Source organism: Marmota marmota, unplaced genomic scaffold, assembly GCF_001458135.2.
Source record: "Marmota marmota marmota unplaced genomic scaffold, marMar, whole genome shotgun sequence".
NCBI lineage: Eukaryota > Metazoa > Chordata > Mammalia > Rodentia > Sciuridae > Marmota > Marmota marmota.
This window is the reverse complement of record NW_026000222.1, coordinates 5,685,861-5,713,707: the sequence shown is the minus strand read 5'-3', so window position 1 is coordinate 5,713,707 and position 27,847 is coordinate 5,685,861. Positions and strand designations below refer to the sequence as shown.

At 55.8% G+C, this 27,847-nt stretch overlaps 1 protein-coding gene across 3 annotated transcripts in view; it reads left to right on the top strand.

Annotated features, from left to right (window-relative positions):
• Positions 1 to 8,817, top strand: part of LOC107150872 (c-Maf inducing protein) — a 199,920-nt gene extending 191,103 nt beyond the window's left edge. For all 3 annotated transcript variants that reach the window (XM_048792682.1, XM_015496024.2, XM_048792683.1), the window contains 6 exons: positions 948 to 1,088; positions 1,662 to 1,709; positions 2,741 to 2,887; positions 3,580 to 3,685; positions 4,590 to 4,660; positions 6,957 to 8,817. In XM_048792682.1, coding sequence (XP_048648639.1) covers positions 948 to 1,088; positions 1,662 to 1,709; positions 2,741 to 2,887; positions 3,580 to 3,685; positions 4,590 to 4,660; positions 6,957 to 7,010 — 567 coding nt within the window. In that variant the 3' untranslated portion in view covers positions 7,011 to 8,817. The remainder of the gene's footprint in view (positions 1 to 947; positions 1,089 to 1,661; positions 1,710 to 2,740; positions 2,888 to 3,579; positions 3,686 to 4,589; positions 4,661 to 6,956) is intronic.
• Positions 8,818 to 27,847: the final 19,030 nt, after the last annotated feature.

Sequence of the window (27,847 nt, the reverse complement as noted above, 5' to 3'; positions counted from 1 at the left end):
CCCCGAAGCCTGGGACTCCCATAGCAACGTTCAGGAGGAGCCAGGCCCAAGCCATGTTGCTTTTTAACGTAGCCTCCTAAGTCAGGCAGTGTCACGCCTGCCACGTTCGACCCCTCAGACCTGAGTTGCCAAGCGACCTGCTGGTCAAGGCTATGGGACTTAGACGCCATCTCTCAGTGGGAAGAGCCTAGAGAACTGCAGGTGTTAAATCCACATGCTTCCTATGGGACTAGAGGTTATGGTGAAGTGTAGGACCAAGGAGGCATTAGCAGGGTGACAGGAACAGAGGGTCCAGTCTGTGGGGACAGCCCGTGCCAAGGCCCTATGGCAGAAAGAGGCTTATTGGAGGCCAGGATAGCTGGACCTGCTTAGCCTTTTAGGAGCCCAAGGGTCTGGTGAGGAATCCAGATTTGGTCTTGACACCTGTGGTGGGGGCTGAGGTGGGGTGGGGAGAGGGTGAGCCGGGAGACGGGAGGCAGGCAAGAGGGGCTGTGAGGGGCTGGTCAGATGGGCTCCCCTTGGCAATGGGGAGGTCACTGGAAAGAGGGTCTTAGAGGCAGTGCTATCCAAGTTGACCAGTGCAGGAGGCACTGGGAAGTGTGTTCTGCGGCTGTGCCCAGGGCCCTCTCCTGCCGCACTCTGGGCCAGGGAGAGAAACGGCTTGTTCTTGCTTCCTGGCAGCCCTGGGGTCCTGCGTGCCTCGTTCCTGGGCACGTTTGCCGAGGACGCACCTGCACACAGCTGCATGGACGCTGCTCCCTGCCGTCCTGGCCGGGAGCTGGGCTGGGTCTGCCCAGCACCACACAGCCAGGAGTGCGAGGAGAGCAGCGTGCCAGCTCTCAGGGAGCCCTCCATGTGCACGGCTTCTCTCAGACCCTCCCAGGGGTGGCGGGGCTCAGCCTCTGCACCCCGGAGACCCTGCCCTCAGTGCCCCTCTGGTTCCCCAGATCCTGTGCTTGATGCTGGAGTACAACATCATCGACAACAACGACACGCAGCTGCAGATCATCTCCACGCTGGAGAGCACAGACGTGGGCAAGCGCATGTACGAGCAGCTGTGCGACCGGCAGCGGGAGCTGAAGGAGCTGGTGAGTCTCCGCCATCCCGCCTGGGTCTCCAACCCAGGGAGGTCGTGATTACACCAGCCACTTCCCAGGTGGACAGAGAGGTAAAGCAAGTGGCCAGAAGTCAGACACTCATACCCGACCTGGCCAGGACTGGCTCCTTCTCAACCTCCCGTGCCCAGCTTCCTTCTGCTTCTGTGCATGGCCAATATCCAAAATGCCAGCACCTGGGCCTCTTTTCCAATGGACTTTGTATCCTCGGGCAGCCACATGAGCTGCTGGAAGCGGGGGAAGTGACAGGGGGTTGATGCCCCTGGTCTTGAGCCGCCCTCACCCAGTGGGTTCTGGGCGAGGATATTACACACCCAGTCCCCTCGGCCCTGGGACCAGGAACTGAGATACAGCTCCTCCACCTCTTCCAGGTCCCCCAGTAGGATTCGTCAACAGTGGCCCCAGCAAGAGTTGGATTGGTGGCGCCTGTGCTCATGGTAGCTCAGGTTGCCTTCTGCTCTGGGAGCAGAGCCAGAGCTCCACCAGGGCTGGTAACCGGGGTGGAAGTGGAGGGACAGGGCTTGACCAGTCTGGCTTCTGTTGCAGCAAAGGAAAGGCGGGCCCACCAGACTGACGCTGCCCTCCAAGTCCACGGTGAGTGGGTTTGGCTCTCTGCAGGGCCGGGGAGGGAGGCTGTGCGGGGGCCACCCTGCTGGGGAGTGGTGGACACCTGCTCATGGCATGGGAGAGTGGAAAGGACCCCCTGGCATGGGGCAGGCCAGCTCTTCCGGGGGTCAGTGGGTTGCAGGGAGAGAAATGAAAACCAAGAAGAGAAATTTAATCTGTGATAAACATTACTGGTGATATCGGGGACGTGGCTCAGCGGTAGGTCACCTGCTTAGTATGTGTGAAGCCCTGGGTTCAACAAATAAAAAGCTGAGGATGTCGGTGATGTTAGTGAGACTGTCACAGTTGTGGTGGCGATAGTGGTTAGGAGCTAATGTCCCTTGGGCATTGAATGCCAGATACTGTTCTTCCTCACGACAACCCTGTGAGGTCTGGGTGTCACCACTCCCCTTCTCCAGAGTCTTCAGGGAGCGTATTTCCTCTGACCTGCTGCCCCGCTGTCCTTGACTCATGGTTTGTCTCAAACCAAGAAATCTGCCACACTCCAGGCATGCGATTATTCCACTCTAGTCATGGCCTCCCTTTAAGATCCTTCCAGAAGTTCCACATGGCCCTGCTTATCTTCACAGGGAGATCAGCATTAACTCAGGCAGCCACCGAGACTTGGGATAGTGGAAAGGGGAAAGGGGAAAGGGGAAAGGGGTGGAGCGCGTGCTTGGGCGCTTCGGTGTTTGCATGTGGGAGCACAGCAGCTAGCCAGGCCCATGCACATGCACACATACGGGCATGCACCCACATCATAAGATGGGTGTGGCCTTGGAGCACCGGAGCTGGTGACTCAGGATGTGAGTCACACGCAAGGCCTCACCTGTTCCTGCAGCGGCATGCACAGGTGGAGGCGCCCCTCCCACCATCACCTCAGCCCCAGGTTTTGCAGCCCAGAGCCCTCTCCACAGAGCCAGGGAACGTGAGGTTCTGGGAGAAGAGGCAGGGAGCTCCTCAGGGCCTGGGGAGCTCCAGGTGGCCCAGCACTGCCCTAAGTCCACCACCCTCTGCAGGACGCTGACCTGGCTCGCTTGCTGAGCTCGGGCTCCTTTGGAAACCTGGAGAACCTCAGTTTGGCCTTCACCAACGTAACCAGTGCCTGCGCTGAGCACCTCATCAAACTGCCTTCTCTCAAGCAGCTGAACCTGTGGTCCACTCAGGTGTGCACCCTCACCCCACACCCTCCTCACCCTGCCCCCTCCCTGCCCTGTGCTCCCTGTGTCCATGGGGCCCAGCTACCACCCTCTTCCTCCAACTTGGTGCCATTCCGCAGGTGGGAGGAGTTGAGGGCCTACAAACCCAGTGGCCTGTTTCACAATTAGGAACACTGAGGCCCAGGACGAGGACATGCAGAGCATGAGGCTGGTGGGGATTGGGCTGAGACAGGAAGCAGGTCTGTGGCTGCAGGGGGCTCACAGGGAGCTCCTGAGCTGCTTCCCACAGGACATCGCTGGGTGCCCTCTGCTCGGCCTTGCGCCAGGCTCACCTGCTGAGCTCACCATCCGTCCTGGGAAGCACAGGCTCTGTCACCACCTCATCTTACAGAAGAGGAGCATGCCGCTCCCATGCCCTCTGGACCCTGTTCCACCCTTGCCACCGTCCTGCCCAGCAGGTGCTGCTGGGAGCTTGAGGGTCACTTGAGTTCAGAGCCTCCTTGACACTGAAACCGACTCCAGGAAGGGCCCTCACCTGGCCCCGGTCCCCAGTCCCCAGCAGAAGCTGGATCTGAACCAGGACAGGCAGACATCAGATTCCCTGGAGGGACATAGAGCAGCTCCAGCCCCCACCACCCCCCCCCAGCTCTTCCCCAGCCTGGGGTCCTGGGGTGGGCTGAGAGTGTCTCTGCCCACAGTTTGGAGACGCCGGCCTGCGGCTCCTGTCGGAACACCTCACCATGCTCCAGGTGCTGAACCTGTGCGAGACCCCGGTCACCGACGCCGGCCTGCTGGCCCTCAGCTGTGAGTCTCAGGGTTGTGGGGAGGGCCGTGTACTCCCACACTGTGCTGAATGACTGGCATCCACTGTATAAGCTCACTTGCTCTTTGCCAAGCACCTGTGGGAACTAGAGAGTCTGTGCCCTCATGGAGCCTATAGTTAGTAGAAGGAAATCAGGAGGGAGTCCAGCCCAACCCTCCCCACAGAGACTGCTTGGCACTCAGGTGCCCAGGCCACTGCCAGGCCCATTCCAGATTGAGGAGCGCTGCCCAACACAAGAGCCTCAGGGGCCTCAGGGGACCTGGAATGCAGATCCCCGTGCCCTGACCCTGGCCTAATGAACTGTAATCTTGGGGGTATTGAGCCTGGAAATCTGCATTTGACTGGCTTTCCCTTTTCTGGCCCCTGGCTCAGCAGGCAGGGGACCAGAGAAAGCTTCGAGAGAGGTGGTAGGTTATAGATGTGGCAAGAGATGGTAAGAGGTGGCCCGGAAGGCGATGCTCTGGGCATTGGTCACAACCCCACAAGATCTGGGCAGGTTCAGATGGTGTGTGGCAGCAGGGCTGGGGAGAGAGGCAGGGGGCAGGGGTGGGATTTGTGCTCCTCAGAATCATATGGGAAAGGGTGTCTGATGGGCCATGAGGATTCCTGGACCTGTCCCAGCCTCAGCATTTCTGGGAATGGGCAAGGGACCTGTGTCCCCACAAATCCCCACATGACTCACACCAAGCTTGGGGAGCGGCTCTGAGCCTGCACCTCCCAGAGAGCGTCCTGGCTGCCCGTGGGGAAGGGCCAGCCTCCTGCGCAGGTCCAGGGTATGTCAGGCAAGCTCTGGGGATCCCTGGTGTAGACTCCACCTGGGGCAGCTCCCCGCCCGTCTGCAGGGGGCTCCTCCCGCAGGCCCAGCTCTGTCTCTTGCCTTGGCAGCCATGAAGAGTCTCTGCAGTTTGAACATGAACAGCACCAAGCTCTCGGCCGACACCTACGAGGACCTGAAGGTAAACGCCCCCCCCTGCGGCAGGCAGTCACCTGTCGGTGCTTAGAGCTGCTTCTCCAGTAAAGGGGCCGTTACATTAGCAGGTGAAGGAGAGCATCAAGGGCAGGTGGGGTGGGTGGGCTGGTGAGGAGGAGACCAGCAGGGCATGCGGAGACCGGGAATAGGGCAGGCCACTGGTGTGGGGGACCAGCAACGATCCCTTCAAAGAGGCCATGTATACTGAGACCCAAAAGATACAGAATCAGGTATGCCCAGGGCAAGAGAAAGAGCAAATGCAAAGGCCCTGAGGCAGAGAAGGCAAACCTGACTTGCAAGTGAGCTAGAAGGGGAACCGACACGGCCAGTGAAGAAGCCCTGGCAAGTTGCAGGAGGCCTCTGGGTTCCGTCCACTCAGCAGAAAGCCTCCAAGGGCACTTCGCAGGGTGCCAAGTTATGCTTTCAAAGCCTGTTCAGGCCCTTGTGTGGAAAACAGCTTGTTTTGTGTGGGAGCCAGAGTAGAAGCAGGCAGAGCATTTCACAGGGCGAGTGCCATCGGCTGAGGAACTGGGCTCCTGGCTGGACGCGTGGGCAACAGAACCCTGGACGCAGGAGCAGGACCCAAGTGCTGGCACTCTGGGAAGAGCTGCTCGGGGAGTTGGCAGGCAGTTGCCAACTGTGCAGGCTCGCCACCGTCCTGGCCTGGGCCAGCGGCTCCAGAAGGAGCAGGTGAGGCCAGCGCTTGGCACCCTAGGAAGTGTGGGCCGCGTCTGAAGGCCAGAAGGCACAGGTGGCACCCGCAAGCCGCACTGGAAGCCTCTTAGAGGGACTCCTCCAGCAGCCGTGGCCAAGCCCGCCTCCAGCCAGGCTCCGGTGGCCCCTTCTGGTGGCTGCCTCCTGCGCAGCAGACCTCCACAGCCAGGGCTCATTCAGGTCAAGCCCCAGACACTGGCGAGTACACTGCCCCCAGGCCCCTGTTGGGAAGGGACACCAGGGTGTGGCTGCCAGGACCTCTGCCCAGAAGGCACACTCAGTCCTGGCAAGCAAGGGCTCAAAGGGACCAGCAAGAGGGGTGGGACGGCCAGCAGAGAGGGGCTTAGAGCATCCAGATGAGCACACAGAGGAGGCAGGGGACGGGAAGGGCGGGGGCACGGCCACCAAGCCTCACCCACCCCACTCCTGAGTCTTCCCTGTGCTGCCCAGTGGGCCGTGGACCTTGACCCTGGCTGGGGAGGGCTGCGGCGCCAGGGCCCCATGCCTGCCAGAGCTAGTTGTGTGCCTTCACCCCGCCCAGGGTTCCCTGTTCACCACAGCCTGAGACGCAGCCCCAAGTGCCCTGCATCCACGTGCCCAGAGTCCTGTGCTTCTGTGCCCTGCAGGGGGTGCAGGGGGCCCAAAAGGCTGCTCAAGGGGAAAGTTGCTTCTTCAAGTTTTTATTTTCACACAAGAAAAGCATGGTGCCAACCTGGTGGTTCTGGACTTCAGCTGGCTTCAGTGTTGAGGACCCAGAGCAGGAGGCCTGTGCGCTGGCTAGGCAGGCAGAGTCACGTGATTTGCTGCCCATCTGGCCTGATCTTCCTGTTTGGGGAGAGAACCTGGAAATCTAGATTCTTCTGTGGGCCGCCTGGTCTGGAAAGCTTGGCTTCCGTGTCTTCCCACACTGCCTGGCGACTCAGGCCCAGCAAGCCGCCCTGCCCGGCAGCGGGGCCCCGGGTTGCCGAGTGCGGGAGCGTGGTGGCCAGGAGTCTCCTGAGTGCGCGTGTGTTCGTGGGTGTGCACGCATCTGTGCCTCCCGGTGGCAGGGCCCAGGGAGGCTGGGTAGGCAGGAAGGCAGGGGGCAGCTGCCTCTGTACAGTGAAAACTTTTAGGAAAAAAACCCAATAGAAACAAGAAGAGTCGGCCACAGAACAGAAAGGTGGAAGCTGCGCTGAGAGGGAGAGGTGGGGTCACATGATGCCCCAGGTCCAGGGGGAGCGCCCCCGCCTCACACCTGGGACTACCATGGCCCACTCCATCTTCCCACCCACGGCCTGGTAACGGGGCGGGTGGACAGCAGTAGACAGTGGGAGGCCCCAGGATAGTCCACCCCTAGCACCGTCCTTCCAGCCTGAGACTGGACCTCTTTGCCACGCGGAGGAAGCCGGGGCCAGAGAGGCCATGGTTTGCTCCAGGTCAGGCAGCCAGTGAGTGGCAGAGCTGGTTCACCCACCTCGGCCTGCAGAGTCTGAGCGAGGGCAGGGTGGCGCTCCATGCCACCTGGTTCCAGACCCAAGTGGCATGTGTGACCGACAGGGACCCCCTTGCGCCCTTGCTGTCCACAGGCCAAGCTTCCTAATCTGAAGGAGGTGGACGTCCGCTACACAGAAGCCTGGTGAAGCTCGGCGGTGGCAGGGACGTTGCAGCAGCGACTCTTGACTAATAGCCTAGGGCAGCAGGTCCTGGGTCCCACCCGCTGTGGGTGGAGGGGGAGCCTGGGGCGGGGGAGGGGTCCACAGCACGCCCGCCCCGCCTAATTCTTTTAGCTTCATAATCGGAACCTTGACCTGATCTAAAGCGGACTTTGTGGCAACAAGAGGAGCTTCAGCGGGGCAGGAAGGGGCGGCCAGGGGCCCTTGGTGGATTTTCTTTGCCTCTGTGTTTAATGCCGTGTGGGAACGTCACTGTCAACTGGGACGCTGCCATCTCGCCAGCCCAGGAAGCTTTCCTCCTGGAGGCCCAAGCGGAGTGGGATCCGCCCCTGCCGTCAGACAAGACCAGTCACGTCATCGCACCCGTCCTGTGTCCTCACCATTGCTATGCAAAGTGGTTCTTGTTGTACATAAGATTTAAATAATGCACCTATTTAAGAAATGTTGACAAATTGCGGGTCTGGGACCTGCTCTTATTTATGAAGTCTGACCCCTCCCCACCCCCTGGCGTGTAGTACTGTACGAACCAGTCAGCTGTTGGGTTAGTGGTAGTATTGTTATTTTTTTAAAGGAAACAGACAAAAAAAAAAAGAAAAAAAAAAACAAAAGACAAAAAAAAGACCCTCCTTGGAAAATTAACTGCTTTTTCGTAAAGGATTCTGTATGCTAATGCTCCCGTCTGTCTGTCTGCTCCCTGCCCACCTCCTGCCTCTGTGTATTCCTGATTTCCAGACATCTCCACTTCCCATGGGTAGGGGTCAGGCTCAGGGGAGGAAGAAGAAATGGGGTCCCCGTAACCAAATCTTGCTCCTCTAAGGCCCGAGTTCTTTTCCTGGCCCCTGTCATAGATTTGGAAGGGGCTCTAGCCCCCACCCTCCCTGGTAGAAGAGCTGCTCCCACCCACAGCTCCCAACCCCCCCGCAGCCCTTGCTGTCCCTCCCTGTCCCCTACTGGACTTGCGACCTGTGGCCTCCCCAGCCATCGTGTCCCTGCCCCCATGGCCCTCACGCATGCCCGCCTCTGCATGGTCTCCTGGGAGAAGAGAGATCCTTCGCCCCTGCCAGCCTGACTGCCCAGCCACCCCTATCAACGTGACCACTGCAGCGAAGACGTTCCTGTCCCCACACCTGTTCTGAAGACAGACAACCTCCATTTCTTTTATAACGGTTGGCTTTTTCTTAACAAGCCCTCACTGTACAGGACAGTCCCGTGATGGTTTATTTGGGGTCCCCCTCTCCCCCAGCTCCCTTTTCTGTTGGTTCAGCACAAATACGTCCCCCCACCGGCACCTCAGACCTAACCCACAGTCGATGTCATTGTTTTATATCTATTTAATCTTACTCGATGGAAACCATGCTTTGTCGTTTTATACTTTGCTAGTAGACTTTATTACCCCCTACTATGCCCTCATTTTTTTAAAAAAGGAAAAAAAAAAGAAATTGGGTTTCAGTCTTACTTCATTTTCGTGCCAGGTTTTCCGGTGTGTGCGTGTGTGAGTGTGTTCCGTTTTGTGTTCCGTTTTCTGTTGTTGTTTTCCGTTGTTTGGTTTGACTTTCTTACCCCGGTTCCGTACTTCACAGCACTCCGGTGCAGGAAGAAGCAGAAGCAAAAAAAATTTTTAAAAAGAAAAAAAAAAAAAAAGAAGAAGAAGAAGAAACAAGACATGCCACCTCCCCCCGCACTGTCGCTTTTCCTGATGGTTGCTACTCTGTCTCGTAGCTGTGTACAAAGAGATGTGAAATACTTCAGGCAAAAATAAACTGTAAGTGACTCATCCACGTCTGGCTTTTCTGTGTGGCTTGGGGGCTGGGCAAGGGGGGACAAGGCCCAGGACAGTAGCAGGGCACCCTCTCCTGCGTCCATGAAGACTCTGGCTTCTCAACCTGAACACCTGACCCTTGACCCATGACTTTGATGCACAGCTGAGCTATTCAGTAGGACATGCTGAACAGTATCCCTGGTCTCTGCCACGAGTACCCACCCCCCCACACTCCTGCATGCCCAAGTCTCCAGACTTTGCCAGGGGACACAATCACTCACCTGGTGAGAGCCTGTGCTATAGACGCAGGCCTCTGCTGCTGTTCAGCAGAGCCATGAGGAAGCCCTAGCCCAGCACATCCCCAGCCACCTGGGCATCTTGTGACCCTGCCGGTCAGGATGGGCCTGGGACTCTGTATTTTGGTCAAGCACCTGCTACTGGTTTAGGGGAGGACTCTGGCCACAGAACCTAGACCCATCCATTAGCCACAGACCCCCCAGATGCCTTCAGGAAACAGGCTCAACTTGTCCAACTAGAGAAGTTTTATTTCCACCCCTCTTACCACACCGGTCATCCTGCAGGTTTCCCATCTCATTAAGGTGTCTGCGCTGCCCCGTGCTCAGCCTGGTCTGTCCTACCACCCCTGGCCCTCACCCTTGCTGCTCTCCCTCCAGCCCTTCACGTGCCTGCCCAGGCAACTCTATGCTCCAGTGTTCTTGAGCCAGGCGGAATCCAAGGCCCACCCCTCCACACTCCTGGGAGGCCTTTGCCCTGCCCTGTAAGAACAGGGTTCCAGCCTCCCAGCATGCACCTGCTCTGGGGACGCAGAATGCAGGTACTGTGGGAGGGAGTCGGGGGCCTTGGACCTGCAGCAGGGTGGGGCAGGCCTCTCCAGGGAGGAGTCCAATGCTGCAGTCTGAAGAGACTTTGGCCGCAGGAGCCCTAGATGGCCTTGGCTTCACCATGGCCAGCCACAGGCCTTGTGTGCACATACCCATGACAAGACCCTTGACCTGATCTTGCCACCCAGCCTAGGGTGGAAAAATAATATCAAGTGGGCGAGAGGAAGCTTCTGGAGAGGATGCACGTGTTTATGGCATAGACTGTGGTGACAGGGTCATATGCATACGATCTCCAGACCCATCTAGTTATACACATTCCATGTGTACAGCTGCTTGCACGTCAATCACACTTGACTAAAGTAGCTTAGAAAAAGAACCAAGAGCCGTTGTGGTGGAGCATGCCTGTCATCCCAGGGACTCCGGAGGCTGAGGCAGGAAGATTGCAAGTTTGAGGCCGGCCTCAGTGACCTAGCAAGAGGCTAAGCAGCTTAGTGAGATCCTGTCTCAAAGAAAAATAAGGTCTGGGGTGTGGCTCAGTGGTAAAGCACCCCTGGGTCAAATCCCTGGTACTAAAACGAAGTGGAGCCGGGTGGGGGGATGGGGGGAGATCAAGAAACATGGTCTTGCCCTCCAGGGGCCTGGTGTCCAGGCTTGCTGGTGAGCAGTGGTCAGTCACACTGTCACACAGCACACTCCACGACAGGGCACTATGACAGGGATGGGTGGTGGCCTATGTGGGCCTCTTGGAGTCAGTGGCTTCTGGAGGAGGTGGCATTACACATGAAGAGAGAGAACACTTGCCAGTCACCAGAGGGGACAGGAGCAGGGCAAGCGTGGGCCACAACCAGAGCCCATCAACACTGGGCACTGCCAGGGGGGTGGGGGTGAGCTTGGGGTATGGAATTGCTGGGGATGAATTGTTCCCCCCCTCCAGAGAACTGAAGTCCTAACCCCCATTACCTCAAAATGCGGCTTTGTTTGAAGACAGGATCTGTAAGAGGTGACTAAGGTAAAATGACGTGCCTAGGGTGGACCTGGTCCACGAGACATGACTGGTGTCCTTCTGCAAGGGAAATTGGGCACAGAGGAGAGAACGCAGGCACGGGGAGAAGCCGTGTGAGGATGGAGGCTCAACGGGAGGGACGTGGCCCCAGGCCTGGGGTCACCAGTGACCTCCCGGAGCTGGGAGCCCAGGAGACAGACCCTCATTCAGCCATCAGGAAGCTCGCTGGAGTCAGGACTTCAGCCTTCAGACTGTGAGCCCATGCACTGCTGCTACCTGAAACCAACCAACCAACCTGCGGCTGCCTTGGCGGTTACCCCAGCTGGGGGGCCTGGAGGAGAAACCTGACCTGCAGATGCAGAGGCCCTGCTTCCTCGGGAGGCTCCTCCTGTCACCAGCTGCTGGTGGCTCCTGGCCTCCGAGGCTTATGGTGGCCTCACTGCCATCCTGCCTGACTTCCTGCACCTCTTGGCCAGGGTCTGCGGCCTCTCCTTTTTTCTTTCTTTCTGTCCTGAAATTGAACCCGCTGAGCCGCATCCCCAGCCGGTCCCCGGCTCTTTGTTTTTTCTTTACATTTTATTATTTTTTAATTTTTTATTTTTTTTAGTTGTAGTTGGAAACAATGCCTTTATTTTATTTATTTATTTTTATGTGGTGCTGAGGATCAAACCCAGGGACTCGTCCGTGCTAGGCGACCGCTGAGCCACAGCCCAGCCCCTGCATTTTATTTTGAGACAGGGTCTTGCTAAGTTGCCAAGGCTGGCCTCGAACTTGTGATCCTCCTGGCACAGTTTCCCGAGTCGCTGGGGTTACAGGCATGCTAGACCCTGGATTTAGGGATGGCATCATCTCAAGATCCTGAGTGGCATCTTCAAAGACCCATTTCCCATAGAGGACCACATGCACACAGCCAGGTAGGGGTTTCCCAGGGGCACCACTGGACACCGTGGCCAGAGGGGAAGGAGAGGTGAACCGTGTCTTACTGATCATATTCAGGAGCCCGGGACTTACCCGGAGGAGAAGGAATGATTATAAAGTCACGATTCTTAAGCAAAGCGCGCACCTGGACCCACCACTTGCCGGAGGTACTGGGGTTTCACGGGTCTAACTCTTCACGCCCCCTGGCATGGCTCTGAGGCAGACACTAACAGGATCCCCTGGAACTCACCCAGGAGTAGCAGCCAGGAGAGGCTGGGTCTCTTCGCAAGGCCGAGCAGTCAAGGCCATAGACCAGGCCTCTGGGAAGGTCTGCTATGGCTGGTGAGTGGATGAGCCGCCCCGGGGCTTGGACCATATGGATAAAGAGCCCAGAGAGGTGCAGGTATAAGCTGCACAATATGGTGACTGGCTCAGGAGGTGGGCAGGCAGGCAAGGCGACTTTCACTTCTTGCCTTCTTCCGAAGGCAGACAGCAGGGCCAGAGTTAGCCCCTGGGCCCTGCTGCAGCCCTGGGCCATGAGAGATGGGAGGTGGGGCAATGGTCCCTCAACTCGCTCCTGGAGAGGAGTGGACAGCTCCCAGTCCCTCCCTGGGTTAATCCCCAGTTGCCCTGGCTGTCTTGTTAGGACATCCCTCCCTCCCCCGCCCCTCCCAGGCCTTCCATTTTCCCCTGGTGTTTTCTGGGACCACTTCCTAAACAAGCCTCCTGTACTTGGCCTTCACCTCATTGTCTGCTTCTGGGGAAGGCCAAGTAACAAAAGTGACTAACCACATTAGGGGACAGAGGAAGGTGTGGACTGAAAGACCTCCCAAGAGGGTGCATGGTCACCAGGGAGTTCTGCCCAGCCCCGTAGCTACTGAAGGACCCCCTGGCCCAGCTGCAAGGGTCTGTGCCGGAGCCTGAGAACTGTCTCGCACTGGAGTTGGGAGATGGGGGTGGGTGCTGGCGACGGCTCAGCCCGGCCAGTGGGACGCAGCCTGCTGAAGCCCCGTAACCACTACCCCAGTTAGAGCCGAACCCACCCGCCCCTCAAACAGGAGCAAGAGTGTTCCCAGCAGCACGATTTATAATAGCCAGAGAGTGGAAGGGCTCAAATGTCCACAGCAGAGCAACACCAGGGGAGAGTCACAGGGGGACAACGTGAATGTCCTCATTAGCTGGAGAAGGAGTCAACACAGAGACAGACACAAGAGACCTCCGCAGAACAGGAGGGAGGAGCCAACAACTGAGACACAATGTCACGGAATGTCATGGATTAATTGGACCAATATGGCTCCTGCTAGGGAGCTCAGGAGGGGTCAGGGAGCATGGGCATGACGGAGATGCTCCTGTCCTGACCCTGGAGACGGGGTGTCTCCTGCAATGAAGATGTGTGCAATTTACCACCCATGTTCCCCACGACTTTTAAAAGGACATCAGGGGGGAACAACCCAAATGTCCATCGACCAGAATGGTAAGTACACGAGGAACAGATATTGGTCCTAAAATGGAATAAAGTACTGATACAACCTACCACACAAGTGAGCCTCGGAAACATGGTGCAGCCAAGGAAGCCAGGCCCAGAGCACAGCACAGCACACCCTTCCACAGGAAGCTTCCAGAAGGGGCAGCTCTGTAGAGACTGCAGGTAGGCATTTGCCAGGGGCCGGGGTTGGGGGAGACTGCTTAGTGGGTATAGGGTTTTGCTTGGGGACTAGATGGAAATGGTGTTTGTACGACTGTGAATATTCTAACTGTCACGAGATGCATACTTTAAAATGGTTTATTTTGTGTGGCATGAATGGCACTTAAAAAAAAAAAAGTAGCACCAAAGAATGACTTTTTAAATGACAAGATGGCTGCAGCTCCTCAGCTGCATCTGGAGTGGGAAGGTGAGCTGTGCCCTCAGGACTCCTGTGGCAGCCATCCTTGTCCGTCCTTATGAAGCCTCTTGGTGTCTGGATCCCTTCCTCAGAACACTCGACTGCCACCTGCTGGAAACGTCATGATAAACATACAAACCCAGGATGTAAGGGGCTCCTGGGATGTGGCAGCCCTGGGCAGTGTGCAACCTGCACAGATAGGCCTGGTGGGACGTCTGACTTGGTGTCACTTTTCAGTGTGCCCTATCTAGATTTGGAAGGGGCCTTGAACACTCCTGTTCTGGCTTTTTTTTTTTTTCTTTCTGTCCCCACTCTAACGTTGATGCTGCTAACCAGAAAAAGAATTAAGCCTAGAGCCTCGTCACTCCAAACGTGGCCTGTGCACAAGCCCCATCAGCATGCTGTGGGGTCTGTGAGCAGTGCAGTCTCAGTTCCACTCAGACCTGCTGAATCAGAGTCTGTATTAAACAAGCCGGGCACGGTGGCGCACGCCTGTAATCCCAGAGGCTCAGGAGGCTGAGACGGGAGGATCGCGAGTTCAAAGCCAGCCTCAGCAACCAGTGAGGCACTAAGCAACTCAGTGAGACCCTGTCTCTAAATAAAATACAAATAGGGCTGGGATGTGGCTCAGTGGGTCCAGTGCCCCTGAGTTCAATCCCCAGTACCAAAATAATAATAATAATAATAGCAAACAAGGTGCCCAGGTGATTTGTGCATGTTAAGTTTCAGAGAGGCTGCCCTCAAAGAGATGGTCAGTGTACATTGAAATCACTGGGTCATTTTTATTGTTGTTGGGGTTTTCTTATGTGTACAGAGGACTGAACCCAGGGACATTTAACCCACTGAGCCACACCCCCAGCCCTTTTTATATTTTATTTAGAGATAGGGTCTCATTGAGTTGCTCAGGGCCTTGCTAAATCACTGAGGCTGGCTTTGAACTCCCGAGGTGCTGGGATTTCAGGCGTGCGCCACTGCACCCGGTTTACTGGGTGGATCTTGAAAACATACCACTGGCTGAGCTCTATCTGAGGGACCCTGATTGACGAGGTCTGGGGTGGGGCCTGGGCAGGCATCATTTGAAAGCTTCTTAGATGCCTCTCCTCTGCAGCCAGGTTGAGACCACTGGCCCACAGGCCTGGCTTTTCAACGTGGGGCCTGGAACCAGCAGCCTTATTATCGCGTGAGAGCTCTTTGGAAATGCAGTGCCAGGGGCTCACCCAGACAAGGTCTTCAGATGGTTCACGTGCACTTTCCATTTGGAATCGCCTGACTCAGAGCTGGCTACACCATTTGTGGGGCCTGGTGTAAAGTGAGGAGTCGGGCTTCCCGTCAGGACCCAGTTGAAACTTCCCCAAAGTACCGTTGGTCCTTCCCACAGACCCAGAGGACGAGGACAGGATGGAAGGGACCCAGCCCAGCTCCTAAGACAGACCTCTCTACTGTCGTTGCTCTAACCTAAGCACAGAAATGCAAGACTGCCCCCTGCTGACCCTCCCCACCCGCCTACCCCGCAACACATGGCAAATTCTTTCTGATTTGCCAGGGAGCGGGAGGGTTGTCAGTCCAAAAGGAACCTCAGAGAATCCTGCTGCTTCTGGGGATCTGGGCAGGGGTGTGGGCCCTGAATCCCCCTGGTGGCGAGGGTTGTTGTTGTTGTTGTTATTATTATTATTTTTTGTGTGTGTGTGTGTGTGTGTGTGTGGTGCTGGGGATTGACCCCAGGGCCTTGTGAATGCGAGGCAAGCACTCTACCAACTGAGCAATATCCCCAGCCCCTGGGGGGTTTTTTTGGTAGTAGGAATTGAATCCAGAGATGCTCTATCACTGAGCCACATCCCCAGGCTTTTTTATTATTTATTTGGAGAGAGTCTTGCTAAGTTGCTTAGGGCCTTATTAAATGGCTGAGGCTGGCCTTGAACTTGTGATCCTCCTGCCTCAGCCTCCCAAGTCACTGGGATTATAGATGCACCACCATGCCCAGCGACTAGTAGCCACATTTTGAAAAGTAAAAAGAAACAGAATTGATGTACTTTCCTTAGCCTAACTGACCCATAGTATTAGCATTCCAACCTGAGACCAGTGAAAAACCCTGGGACCCTGCAGGCTCTCTCTCCTCCATGCCAAGTCTTCGCTGAAGTTTGTAGCTTCGTGTACGTTTGCTCTCGCAGCATGTCTGAGTCGGGAGCAGCCACATTTCGTGTGCTCAGTAATTCCCACGAGTGTCCTGTGGCTGCTTTGGGGACAGTGTGGTTCTGCCATGAGAGAAGAGATGTCTCTGAAGAAGGGTCTGAGGAGTCCCAGGATAGAAGGGGAACTTCTTGGTACACAAGCAGAAAAGACTTCCGGCACGTGCCAATCACAGGCACAGACAGGGGTTTATTTAGGAAAGTCAATACGTATTCAAGGGAGAATGGGGGGTGATCTCGAGAGCCATCTTTGGGGTAAAGTAAGGAGTACACATCCAAGGGAGAGTGGGGGCCCTCCTCAGAGGGAGAGACACACTCCATTAGTGTGTGGTGTGGAGGGACAGTTTCCAGGGGCTGGACTGGACATGGAGCCAGGGTGGATCTATGTCATTTTATATCCGCCCATTTTCTGCCTTTGGTGTCACCCCTCAGGTTACAATGGCTTTAGGGGCCTGTGGGTCAAGGGCAGGTCCTTCAGGCGCTGCAATGTTCCCTGGGTGCTTTCTACATTTCAGTGATTTGGGGGCACTTCCTTTGAGACTCAGTTTCTTTCCCTTAATTTCCCAATTCCTTTCTCCGTTCCAGGTTCTGTATAAAGCAGGGGGCAGCAGTGGTAGAACTCCTTCCCTGGCATGAGGACGAGAGGAGGCCTCCAGGCCACCAGGAGACTGTCCCAGTGAATCCCAAGCAGAAAGTCTTGCCAGGCCCTGGGGTGGGCTCCAGCACACCGACTTGCCGATGTCACATTCACAGGTCTGGTCCTAAGTCCCAACTGAAGGCGGGCATCTCCCGATTCTATTTTTAAAAATAAAAGTACAGTGGTCCCTCCATGCCTGTGGGGAATGGTTCCAGGACACCACCCACCCACCTGCATGCAGAGACACGGGGATGCTAAAGTCTCACGAAAATGGTGTAGTGTTTGCATCTGACCTATTCCCATCCGCTATGGTTTAGATGCGAGGTCTGAGACAATGCAAGAATTTTCAGAGGTGAAATGATTGGGTTATGAGCACCCTAATCTAATCACAGGATAACTGCAGGTTACTGTAGGCAGGTGGGACGTGGCTGGAGGAGCAGTCACGGGGGTGTGACTGGGGTTTATACTCTGTCCTTGGTGAGCAGAGTTCTCCGTCTCCTGTTGCCACGTCCTGAGCTGCTCTCCTCCTCTGTGCCCTCTGCCACGAGTCCTGCCTCACTTTGGGCCAGAGATACCGAACTGTGGACGGAGGCCTCTGAAACCACAAGTGACAAACGTTTCTTCCTCTACGTTGCTTTGCAGGTCTTACGATCACAGTGACCAAAAGTGACTAACACAACATCCTGCCCCATACTTAAAGCATGTCAAGATCACTTGTGATTCAAAGCAAGCATTTTCCTGCATCGTGTAGGGAATCGGGACGGGAAAGAAGGTCTCTATTCAGTGCACGTGTGTTTTTTCTTTGGTCCACAGTTGGCTGAACTGGAAATGAGGAAGCCACAGTCCAGCGGCCAGCTGGATGTTCAGGTGGGAGTGGGACAGGCCTTCTGAGAGGTGGTACAGCAGAGGAGGACTGGGGACAGGGGAGGCCAGTCGGCAGCCATGGCGAGGGGCTATGAGATCATTTGCGAGCTGCACACGTCCCTGGCTTCATTGTGGAGCAGTGGAGGGAGACGGAGAGGTGGGCAGGTCACTCCCACGTCCTATTAAGTGTGGACTGTTCCTGGGTGGGGGCTTCAGGAAATGGAAAAGGAAGTCGGGTCTGTTACCCTAGCAGCCGGAGGGGGCAGTTTCAGGACAAAGGGGCGGTGAGTGCTGGGTGGCGAGGAAAGCAAGAGGGCAGCAGGGACCGGCTGGCCCGTTCACACCTGGCCCCTCTGGCCACCAGTCCAGGGCAGGTGGGCGGCTTTGACTCCACAGGGTCCCTGCTGCTGCCCCAGGGCTGGGGCTGGTGGGGCCGGGTTGGTGGCTGGGCGGGAGGCAGCCTTAGCAGCCGGGTCCTTGACGTCAGCGTTGCCATGGAGACCACACAGCTGCTGCAGCCTGGGCCCGGCTGGGTGGCGCTGAGCCTCGTGGACCTGCGTCCTGCTCGGGCCCAGACTGGGAGGGCCTTGCCTGACTCCTGTCACAGCCCCACTTCCCCGGGATAGGGCCTTGGGGTCCAGGGACTGTGTTCTCAGGGCCCAAGTCTGGAAACTGCCCCCACAGGAGCACAGGGGACCCTCTGAGGGGAGCGGGTGCTGCGACCTCCTCCCTCTCCCCGCCGTCCCTGTCCCTCCTTCCCCTGAGCCCACTGTTTTGGGTTTATGCCCCTCATTAAGAGCATCTGTGGGGCCACAAATGCTCCGCTGAGCTCTTGGAACTGGCCCCCAGGGACGGAGCTGGCAGCAGGAGTCCCAGGGGCACACAGAGGCCTCTCCATTTGACTGTCACATCTTTCTTTCTAGTTCTCTGAGGCCATCAGGAGAAAAAAGTCGAGGCTGGGGACAGCAGGTCCCTCCCCCCACTGGGTCCGAACCCCACATCCCCCGCTGGCCAGTGGAGATGGAAGTGGACAGGGGCTCAGTCCTGGCTGGTGTCCCCCTGGTTCTTGTTTGTCACCGGGCATTCCTCACAGGCCCCTGGGTGTCCCAGTGCTGGCCCGGGTGTGAACTTTTGGGGGGACCTCATGCGATGGGGTAGAGGTAATGGTCCCTGGACGTGCCCCCCAGCACCCTCCCCTGTGGGTCACCTTCCACCCGCTGCGGTTCCTGCCTGAGTCTCCTCTTCCTTTTTGGGTGGGACTCTGGAAACATGGGGAGCGGACTCAGGCCTGCGTCCTCTGATGCCCAGTGACTTCTAGAACCTCAGAGCTCCCTCCCAGCTGAAGGTGGACAGGTGACCTGGCCACCTCTCCCCACCCAGCCACCTCTTGCCAGTTCTCTGTCCCCTGGTTCAGCTGGGACAGAGTAAAGACGTGCCCTCGCTGCCCTGGCCGCGTGGGGAAGAGCAGCAGTGAACTTGGGTAACGTGGAGGGAGCTTGATCTCACTGCTCATGGAAACTGTGTCGGAGCTGGAAGGACAGTCGGGAAGGACAGAACATTTTCCATCAGGAAAGCCCAGAGGCTGCCCCTGGAGTCCATCCTTTCTCCAGAATGGAGAACTCACATGCTGACTTAAGCTGCTGGAGACGCTCCCTCGATCCCCTCTTAGTTTGACCGTCTCTCTGTTGATCCATCCATGTATCCATCCACCCCATACGCAGCACTCACCTACCGTCATCCACCACCCACCACCCATCCAATCTTGATCGTCCTCTCCTGTGCCCTGGGCACTCTGATAGGGCAGGGATCTAGCAGTGCAGGAACAAGACCCCATCTCTGGCCCTTGCCCAGCCTGGGTTCTGAAAGGGGTCAGGCAACAAACACAGCCAACAGGGAAAAGATGGAGTTTTTAGAAGGAGAAATATGGTGGGGAAGTAAATTCAAAAAGGGGGCTAGTGAGACTGGAAGACAGTGCTCAGCCAGGCAGAAGGTGACGCCTGGGTACAGACCTGAAGGAGGGCAGCAGTGGCCACCTGGGTATCTGGGCAAGAGTGCTCCAGGCAGGAGCAGCCAGCACAAAGGCCCGGAGGTGGGGAGGGCATGAGGCCGGTCAGAGGAGCAGGGAGGCGATGCAGCCAGTGCCCAGTAGCAGGGCCAGAGGGGAGGAGAGGGCCACCCAAGGCCCTGCCAGCTGCAGGAGGACTGTGGTGTCATTGTCCCCTGCTCTTTTCTTAGCAGCTCAGCAGGCACCCCGAGTAGCATGGGCTGCTCGCTGAGGGGCCCTCTGTGTGTGCTGTCCTCTTGTCTCACTCATAGATGAGAGAGCCGAGAGCCTAGCAGGTAAGGTGACCCCTGGGGTGAAACAGGAGCAGGCTGGACAAGCATTTGAGTGGGACACAGCAGGTGGCAGGCCAGGCCTGAGTGTGACTGCTCGGGTAGAGGCAGAGGGTCTTTGCCCCACAGGAACTTGGCCCCCCTGTGGCTGCTCCCTTTGGCCCAGGTTTCTGAACCTCCACGAAAGCCCAAAACAAGATTCTTGAGTCAAACAAATACCAAGGTGCTTGAGGGCATGTGGGAGAGCAGCTGGGGCTGGTTCTCAGCAGGAGGGAAGGTGGCTAACGGGATCCAGGTGGGGGCTCCTCCCAGGAGGTAGCCCACGGCACCTAGAGGTCAGAGTGGCTCTGCAGACCAGGTACTGCCCCATTTCACAGTGATTCAGGGCCTTATTTGAGGCTCCCTGGACCTATCTCAGCAAGACACAAAGAGCACATGTCTGTGAAATCTTCGGTTCCTTCATTTGACAAATGTTCTCATGGGTCCCACATTTGCTGGACCCTGTGTTCTATGAAGAGCAGGTGGATGGATGGTCAGGTAGGTGGACCACCGAATGGACCAGTGTATGGACGAGTGGCGAATAACAGACGGGTGGGTGGGTGGGTGGCGTGTAGAGGGGGATGGATGCTAGTTATCTATTGCTGCCTAACAGATCGCTCCGTAAAGTCAGCAAACAGTCTTCATCTCACAGCTTCTGTGAGTCAGGAATTTGGGAGAGGCGTGGCTGGGCTGTGGCCCAGGGCTGCCCGTGTGACCATCCTGACCTCTGAAGGTTTTAACTGGGTCTTGAGGATGCGCTTCTGTGATGCATCCCTCACACGGCTGACGGTGGGGGACCCTGGGCTACTTGAATGTTCTTATGACAAGAAAGCTGCTGCCCCGGGGTGAGGGGTCTGAGGGAGACCCACCCAGAAGCCACGGTGCCTGTTTCCTGGTCCCACAGCCCCTCATCTCGCCAGGTCTCCTCCTCTGCCAACTCCTCCCCCACCCCCACCCCCTCCCACCCCCGCCTTCCTCCGGCCCTGCTCTCCCCTCCTCTCTCCTTCCCCCCCACCTCCTTCCCCACCGTTGTTTTCCCCCTGTAAGAAGTGAGTCCCTAAGTCCAGCCCTCACTCGAGGGGAGAGGCGTCAGTGTCCACCTCCTGAGGCAGACCTGTGGAGATGTTTTACAAGCATCAGGACAGGTCAGTGGCTGGAGAACCAGCTAGCCAGCCAGGTGCTGAAACCCTAGAAGAGGGACACTGGGCCGCGGCTGCTTGTGAAATCCATCTGGACACAGAAAATGCCAGTCCTCCTCCCAGCAGTCTGACTTAATTGGTCTGGGAGAGATTTGGACATTGGCGTTTGTTTTTGTTTTGTGGAATAATCTTAAACTTTAATTGTGAAGTCCAGCATTTATGTTCTTGCTATATTTTTCAAATATCGGTAAAATATATAATATATGCATTATATATAATATGTATATAAATTTATCATTTTGAAATTTTTTTTTTTTTTTTGTGCGTGTGGTGCTAGGGACTGAGCCCAGGGCTGTGCATGTGCTAAGTACATGCTGACCCCAGAGCCACACCCCAGACCCTGTTTTAACCATTTTGAGAGACCAATCCACTGGTATTAAGTACTTTCACACTGTTCTGCAACTGTCATCTCCAGAACTGTCACCATCCTAAGCTGAAGCCGCACCCACTAACCACTGACCACCCCCTCAGCCCAGGCTCAGCAACTCCACTCCGCAGTGAGTCTTCAGGGTCACCCGTGCTGTGCCCCTGTTGGAATTCCCTTCCCTTCACAGCTCAGTAATCTTCCCTCTCTCCCATTTGGTTTATACAGCCACCCATCAATAGCCACTTGGGTTCCTTCCTTCTTGGTAGTTTCCTTCCCCCCATAAGACAAGGACCATCTATATCTGTCTGAATTTTTTTTTCTTTTTTCTTTGAATTTAATTTTTAAACTGATATATAAAAACACAAATATTGTACATATCGGTCCTGGGGATGTGACTCAGTGGTGGAGCGCATGCCATGCCTGGGGCCCTGGGTTCAATCCCCAGAGCATGAACAACGTGCTCAGTTATCAGGTACCAAGTGATGCTTTGGTGTGCTCGTACCTGTGTATTGTCGAAATCAGGGTAAACTTCTCTGTCTCCTCAGATATTTTTCATTTCTTCACAGACAAAACGTTCAAAATCAAAAGGCTGGTTTTGCTTTCTTTAGCAGTTCTAGGTTCGTGGCCGAATCTCCAGGAAGGCAGGGGCTTGCTGAGTACACCACTCCAGCATCCGCACTGTGCGAGTATTGGGACTTCATTCCTTTCTTGGCTGCACGACGTCCCTTCTGTATAGACTGTGTTCATCTGTCCGTGCACATGGAGTTGTTTGCATCGTGGGTTTTTTAAACTCCCTGGTGATTCTGACACGCAGTCAGGCCTTAGACCGGTGGTTCTCAGTCCTGCCTGCACAATAGAATTACCAGGGATCTGTTTAAAAAAAAAAAATCACCAGCTGCTGGTGCAGCCCAAGTGACCACAATGAGGGTGGACCTGGGGCGCAGTCTTTCCTTGCTGCCATCTCCTGACCTCTGCTGCCCCCTGGTGGCGTGACTAGAAACAGCCGGATGGTGACAACAGGGTTCCTCTCCCTCTCCTGGGTGGGCCTCAAAGAGGTCCAGAAGGCCCATCCTGTGTCCTGGGATCCTGAAAGGATCCACCTGACCCTCCACCTGTCTTTCATGGCTGACCTTGCTATGGCTCTGCGTTTGGAAAGGCAGATGAGTTATTATCCAAAGGGCCCATACAGCATAGGACTGTATTGTGTGACCTTGAACAGGGCATCGCACACGTGCCTGTTTCCTGGACTTTTCCAACTGCTGTGCCCTCAACGAAGTCCTGAGATCACAGTGTTATGTGTGTCAACACTGGAGGACCAGGTTTCTATCCTCGGCGTGATCAGCTCTGGGGACGGCTCCCTCTCTGTGAAGGTTCTCTTGTGCCTTGAAGGGTGCTGAGCGCATCCCTGGCCTTGACCCTAGAGATGCTAGGAGCACCCCTCAGCTGGGATAAGCAAAAACTGTCTGCAGACATGGGCAGGTGTCCCCTGGGAGTAGGTTGCCAGATAAAACACAGGCTGCCCGCTTAAGTGTACATTTCAGATGATAAACATTGCATATCTGTTAGTATCATTATGTCCCAAAGTGTGCATTGTTATTTGCAGCCTGGGAACCCTCTGTGGGGGACAGTCACCAGGTTGAGAGCCAGTGCCCTGGTGAGTCTTTGGCAACTGTTTGGAGAACTCACACCAGGCTGGTACTAAGACCAGAAGGGGAAGTTGCAGCAGGAACTCAGCCCTCCTCAGAGAGGGAGGGCGCCCTGCAGGGTGCTGCCCCCCCGGGGGGGGGCAGTCCAGCCACTGAGGTGAGCTATACTGGGGGCCAGTAGTTGGGCTTTTCCCTCTGGGAGTCTGAGAGCCAGTGGCGTGCTGTGGCCAGAGCTGCTGGGAAAGGGAACCACCTTTTTTTCCAGCACCTGCAGCTGCTGGGGCCAGAGTAGTTTGTGGCTGACCACACTTTGGGGCAGTAGCTCACCCCTAGCTTTTCCCAGGAGAGAACCCAGAGCCCTTAGTGATGGGGATTCAGGCTCAACCTGCTCATTTGCATGAGTAAGATATGGGCCCAGAGAGGGGCAGTGACTGGCCCAAAGTTATACAGCCAATGTGTGGTTGTGGGAGAGGCAAACTGGGTAATGAGGTCTTCAGCCCAGGGCTTTACCCTGAGCTGGAGCCTGGGAGTGTCCTCCAGGTCTGTTCAGTTCTCTGGGAGCGTCCAGCATTTTGCAGGCAGGTACCGCAGTCTTCATGTGGAGGCTGGGCCACCTGAGGGCCCGCTGGTCCCAGCACCACTCAGGGAAGAGCCATGAGCCCTCTGCCCAGCTGCCCTGCAGAGACCAGCTCTCCTTCCTGTCTGGTGGAGTGAGGCACTGAGGGCTGCTGGCCAGGCAAGTGGACTCATGGCCCTGAGCCTCCCAATTCCTGGCTTACGTTACACTCTCTGTTCAAGGAACTAGCGTGCTGATGGGACTGACTGACACAGGCTTTCTGTCCCGGCAGAGGGACCAGCATGGTCAAAGGCCATCAGGCTGGAGGGACACGTTCCAGCAGTCAGAGAACAGCGGAGCTGGAGTGGAGCACTGGGGTGGCAGGTGAAATGAGGCCAGGCAGGGTCACAGGCCAGGGGTGAAGGGCTTGTAGGCCATCGCACAGATGACAGCCAAGGGCATCAGTGAGCCCTAGAAAAGTGTGAAGCCCCTGAGCCATATGATCAGCATTGTGTTCCTGGAGGCTGCTGTGGCCACTGTGTGCCCGGCTCTCTGGAGGGGACAGGAGCAGGTACTCAGGAGGTCACTATGGTGTTGGGGAGCTCATCACCCCAAAGCTCCCCTGGGCTTGGACCCTCTGAGCCTGAGGAGCAGCTGTGCACGCTGTTACTCCTGTCACAGCCTGGCTCTTAACCTCAAATGTCCCTCCAGTGTCCAAACTCGGCTGTCACGTCCCTGGGTCTTGGGGGCTCTGAGGAGAGTCTTGCCAGTTCCCTCAGGGTGACTTCCTAGGATCCAAGAACAAAGAGGAGAAAAGTGTGCTCCCCGGCTTCCCCTGGCCCCAGGACTCCTGGGGACACCAATGTCTGCAGGTGCTCGAGTCCCTCATATTAAGTGGCACAGGGTTTGCACAGAGCCTGGACATGTCCTCCCACCTACCTTGCTACCTCTGAATTACTTACAATACCGAATACAATGGGAAAGCTACGGGAATAGTTGTCACGCTGTGTTGGTTGGGGAATAATGACAAGGAAAGTCTGTATGTGTTCAATGCGGATGCGATATTTTGTCCCGAATATTCTCCCTCTAAGATTGTCTGAATCTGTGGGTGTGGGAGACACAGGTAGGAGGGACCAGCTGTACAGAAACTAATTCCAAAGCATGAAAATCAGCCAGTTATTCTGAAATAGTTACCAACACATAAAAACCTAAACGCATGACATGGTAGTCTTCATGATTGTTTCAAACACATTTAATAACCCAATCTAGCGGGTGGCCCAGTAGCAGTAGACATCTCCAAGTAGTGGCCGGTGTGAATGACATTTTGAGGTGTGCACAACCTGTATCATATGGTCTGAAGATGCGCGGGATTTCCATGGATGCTTGGGCACCTTCAGTCACAGGTGGACAAAATGCTAATTCTGATTCGAGGGTAGAGCAAATAAGGATGTAATGTTGTTCCCCCTCCAAGTTGATGGGCCCCATTCAGCCACTGTCCTCAGGCTAGGAGAGAGGGTCACATTGCCGGATCAGCTGCTTCCGTGGAAGAGCCAAGAGGCATGGTCAAGTAGCAGGTCCATTAAACTATCTGCTCAGGTGGGGAGGACCTAGCTACCTGCGGCCAGGCCTGCCTGGGTCCTCACCCCGCTGGCTCCGCCTAGAGGCCTGGGTGTGCTCACCGATGCACTAGAGATAATAGTCCTCCCGCGTGGAGGTGACAGAAGGATGCTTGGGCCAGTCTGCATGGAGCGCTCCACTGCGTGGTCTAACTGTCTCCTGCTTCCTCGAGGCAGTGCTCGTCCACTCTGCGTCTGTGGTTTGAGAGGCACTGACTCTCCCTGGCCACCATGACTCTAGGGGGCTCGCCCAGTTCCACCCAAACTAGCCCCTCTCTTCCATCTCCACTCACAGAAACAGGCGCCTCGTCCACACTGAGCTGAAGAGGACTGGGCTTGGGGCTGTCATTGGAACTAGGGGGTCAGGAGATCCCCTCTCTCTGTGGATGTGAAGCTGGAGCTACCAAGGGAGAGAGGCTGCTTGAAGGTGAGGCTCACCAGAGGGAGATGAGGCCTCAGGTGGGAGAGACTTACGTCCTGATGATACTGAGCCCCTGGTCCAGCTGTGACTGAAGCTCGACATTTCTAGTTACACGAGCTGAGCGGATATTTTCTCCTTTTGTTTAAAGCAGTTTAAGTTCTGTCTCACTTGCAATGAAAAATGTCTTTTGGCATTCTGCAAATATTAGTAACCAGGCCTGGGGAGGTAGCACAGTGGGAGAGCACTTGACGGGCATGAGCAAGGCTCTGTGTTTAATCTCAAGTACTTCAGGAAAAATACAGTGGTGAGGAGGAAAGTTTGAGAAAAGAGCCAGGAAAGAATTGAATTCCTCTCAGTAAGAACAAGAAGAGGAACATGATTTATTTATTTATTTATTTAGCATTACTGGGGATTGAGCTCAGGGGCATTCTACCACTGAGCTACATCCCCAGCCCTTTTTATTTTTTTGAGACAGGGTCTCCCTAAGTTGCTCAGGCAGGCCTCCAACTTGCGATCTTCCTGCCTCAGCCTCCCAAGTCTCTGGGATTAGTAGCCACCAGCAGGCTAGTAATAGACATTTTGAAAAGAATGCTGTATGCTAGAAACTTTCCCCCATTATTCCATAAACCTTCAGCAAAAAATATAAGAATCATTAAATGCTTTTATAAACGAACCCCAGCGTGTAAATCATGGCAGGACCAACCTAGATAAGGTATGTTTGGTGACTGAGGTGTTGAGGGGTTCCTTTCCTCTTTGCAGAGCCCGTGCCAGGGTGCCCAGCACCAGAGACTCAATTTTGATTGACTTAAATTGGAGGATGGCACTCCTGGTCCTCTTTCCATTACTGGACAGCATGGGCATGTGACTAGTGCTGACCAATGAAAAATCAGGAGGGTTGCCTTCCACGATGACCTGGCCACATACTCTTTGGTAGTGTTGGGGAACATTTCTATGCTAGATCATTTTCAGTTCCATCCAATGACTGTAACTCAGAGCTGTATTCAAAATACTTACAACCATGGGCACTGACCAATGGGCTACTAGCCACAGACATTTGGCCCTGTGGTATCAGCCCCGAATTAATCCCAAGTGTATTCTGTATTGAGGGTGGCATGGGTCATACATAAAAAACACAAATTTTATATATCTTGTGTGTGTAGGTGTACTGGGGATTTAACGCAGGGGTCTCTACCACTGAACTACATCCCCAGCCCCCTCCCCCCTTTTTTAAGACAAGGTCTCACTAAGTTGCTGAGGCTATCCTCGAACTTGTGATCCTCTTTCAACTTCCCACGTCACTGGGATTACAGCCCTGCGCCATTGTCCCCGGCTAAATGAGCCTACTCACTGCACTCCAGGCAGGCAGACAGTTAAGTCTAGACTACAAATGTGATGCATCTCCCCAGTAAACCTAAATCCTCAGCTTGGCTGCACATCAGTCACGTGGGCGGGGCGGGGCTGATTCAGCGTATCTGGGGTGACGTGGACGTGTGGGTTTTAACAAAGAGCACAGCTGAGAACCTGTGCTCCCAGGTGCTGATTCAGAAGCCGGCTTCGGTGGCCGAACTGCATTCCCGCGCTTCCTGCCTGCAATGCGACTACTTAGTCATCTGCAGGAGCAGGGCTAGCCTATCGAGCGGTGCTTCCTTCCTTTTTCTTTACTGCCTGGAGGGGAGTAGGTCTGAAGGAGGAAGGGCACGGGTGCGCTGGTGGGGCAACATGATGTCACCGAGCAGAGGACGCCACCGCACGGCGCCGACGCCAACCGACACCAACCGAGCCAAGACAGTCCAGGAACCCCGAAGTCAGGGGGAAGCTCAACCGCGCTCCCAGGGGCGGTGCGGCTGCAAACTGAGCCTGTCTGCCGGCAACGGAGGGTGGAGAGTGGTTTCAGGTCCCTCAGTGTCTCATATACATCTACTCATCCCGGTGGGTCTGCTGCCTGGACCACCGCGGCGCCCTTACTCCTTGCACATCTGCACCCGACACGGATGGAGACCGCAACTCCCAGAAACCACCTGGGCCGGAAGCGGAAACGGGGTGTTGCCTGATCGTTCTGCCTTCTGGGAAGTGTAGTCCACAGACAGGAAGCGCCCAGAGCGGTGCGTTCTGGGGAGGGTAGTTCACGTTGTGAGCCTAAAGCCCCAGTCTCTTGGAATCTTGGAATTGACAGCCCTCCAAGCAGGCGGCGGGTGCGAGTCCCAGCAAAGAGGAAGAACCCTGCGCACCTCTGGGCCGGGACCGACCCTGGGGGAGACCCAGCAGGGCTGGGTGGGCGGGCTCGGAGGCAGGCCTGCCGTCTTGGTGATTTGACTTTGTCACGCGTGACCTATTCAGGTGTGTGTTGCTGGGGACTGAACCCAGGGCCTTGTGCATGCAAGGCAAGCACTCTACCAACTGAGCTATATCCCCAGCCCCCTGTTCACATTTTTAAAACTTCAAAGAAGACTGTTTCTGGGAAGCACTGGGGTCAGAAAGTCCCAGGCTGGCGCCCCTGTTCCCCCAGCCGTAGACCTGAAGCCCCCCCCCCCCCC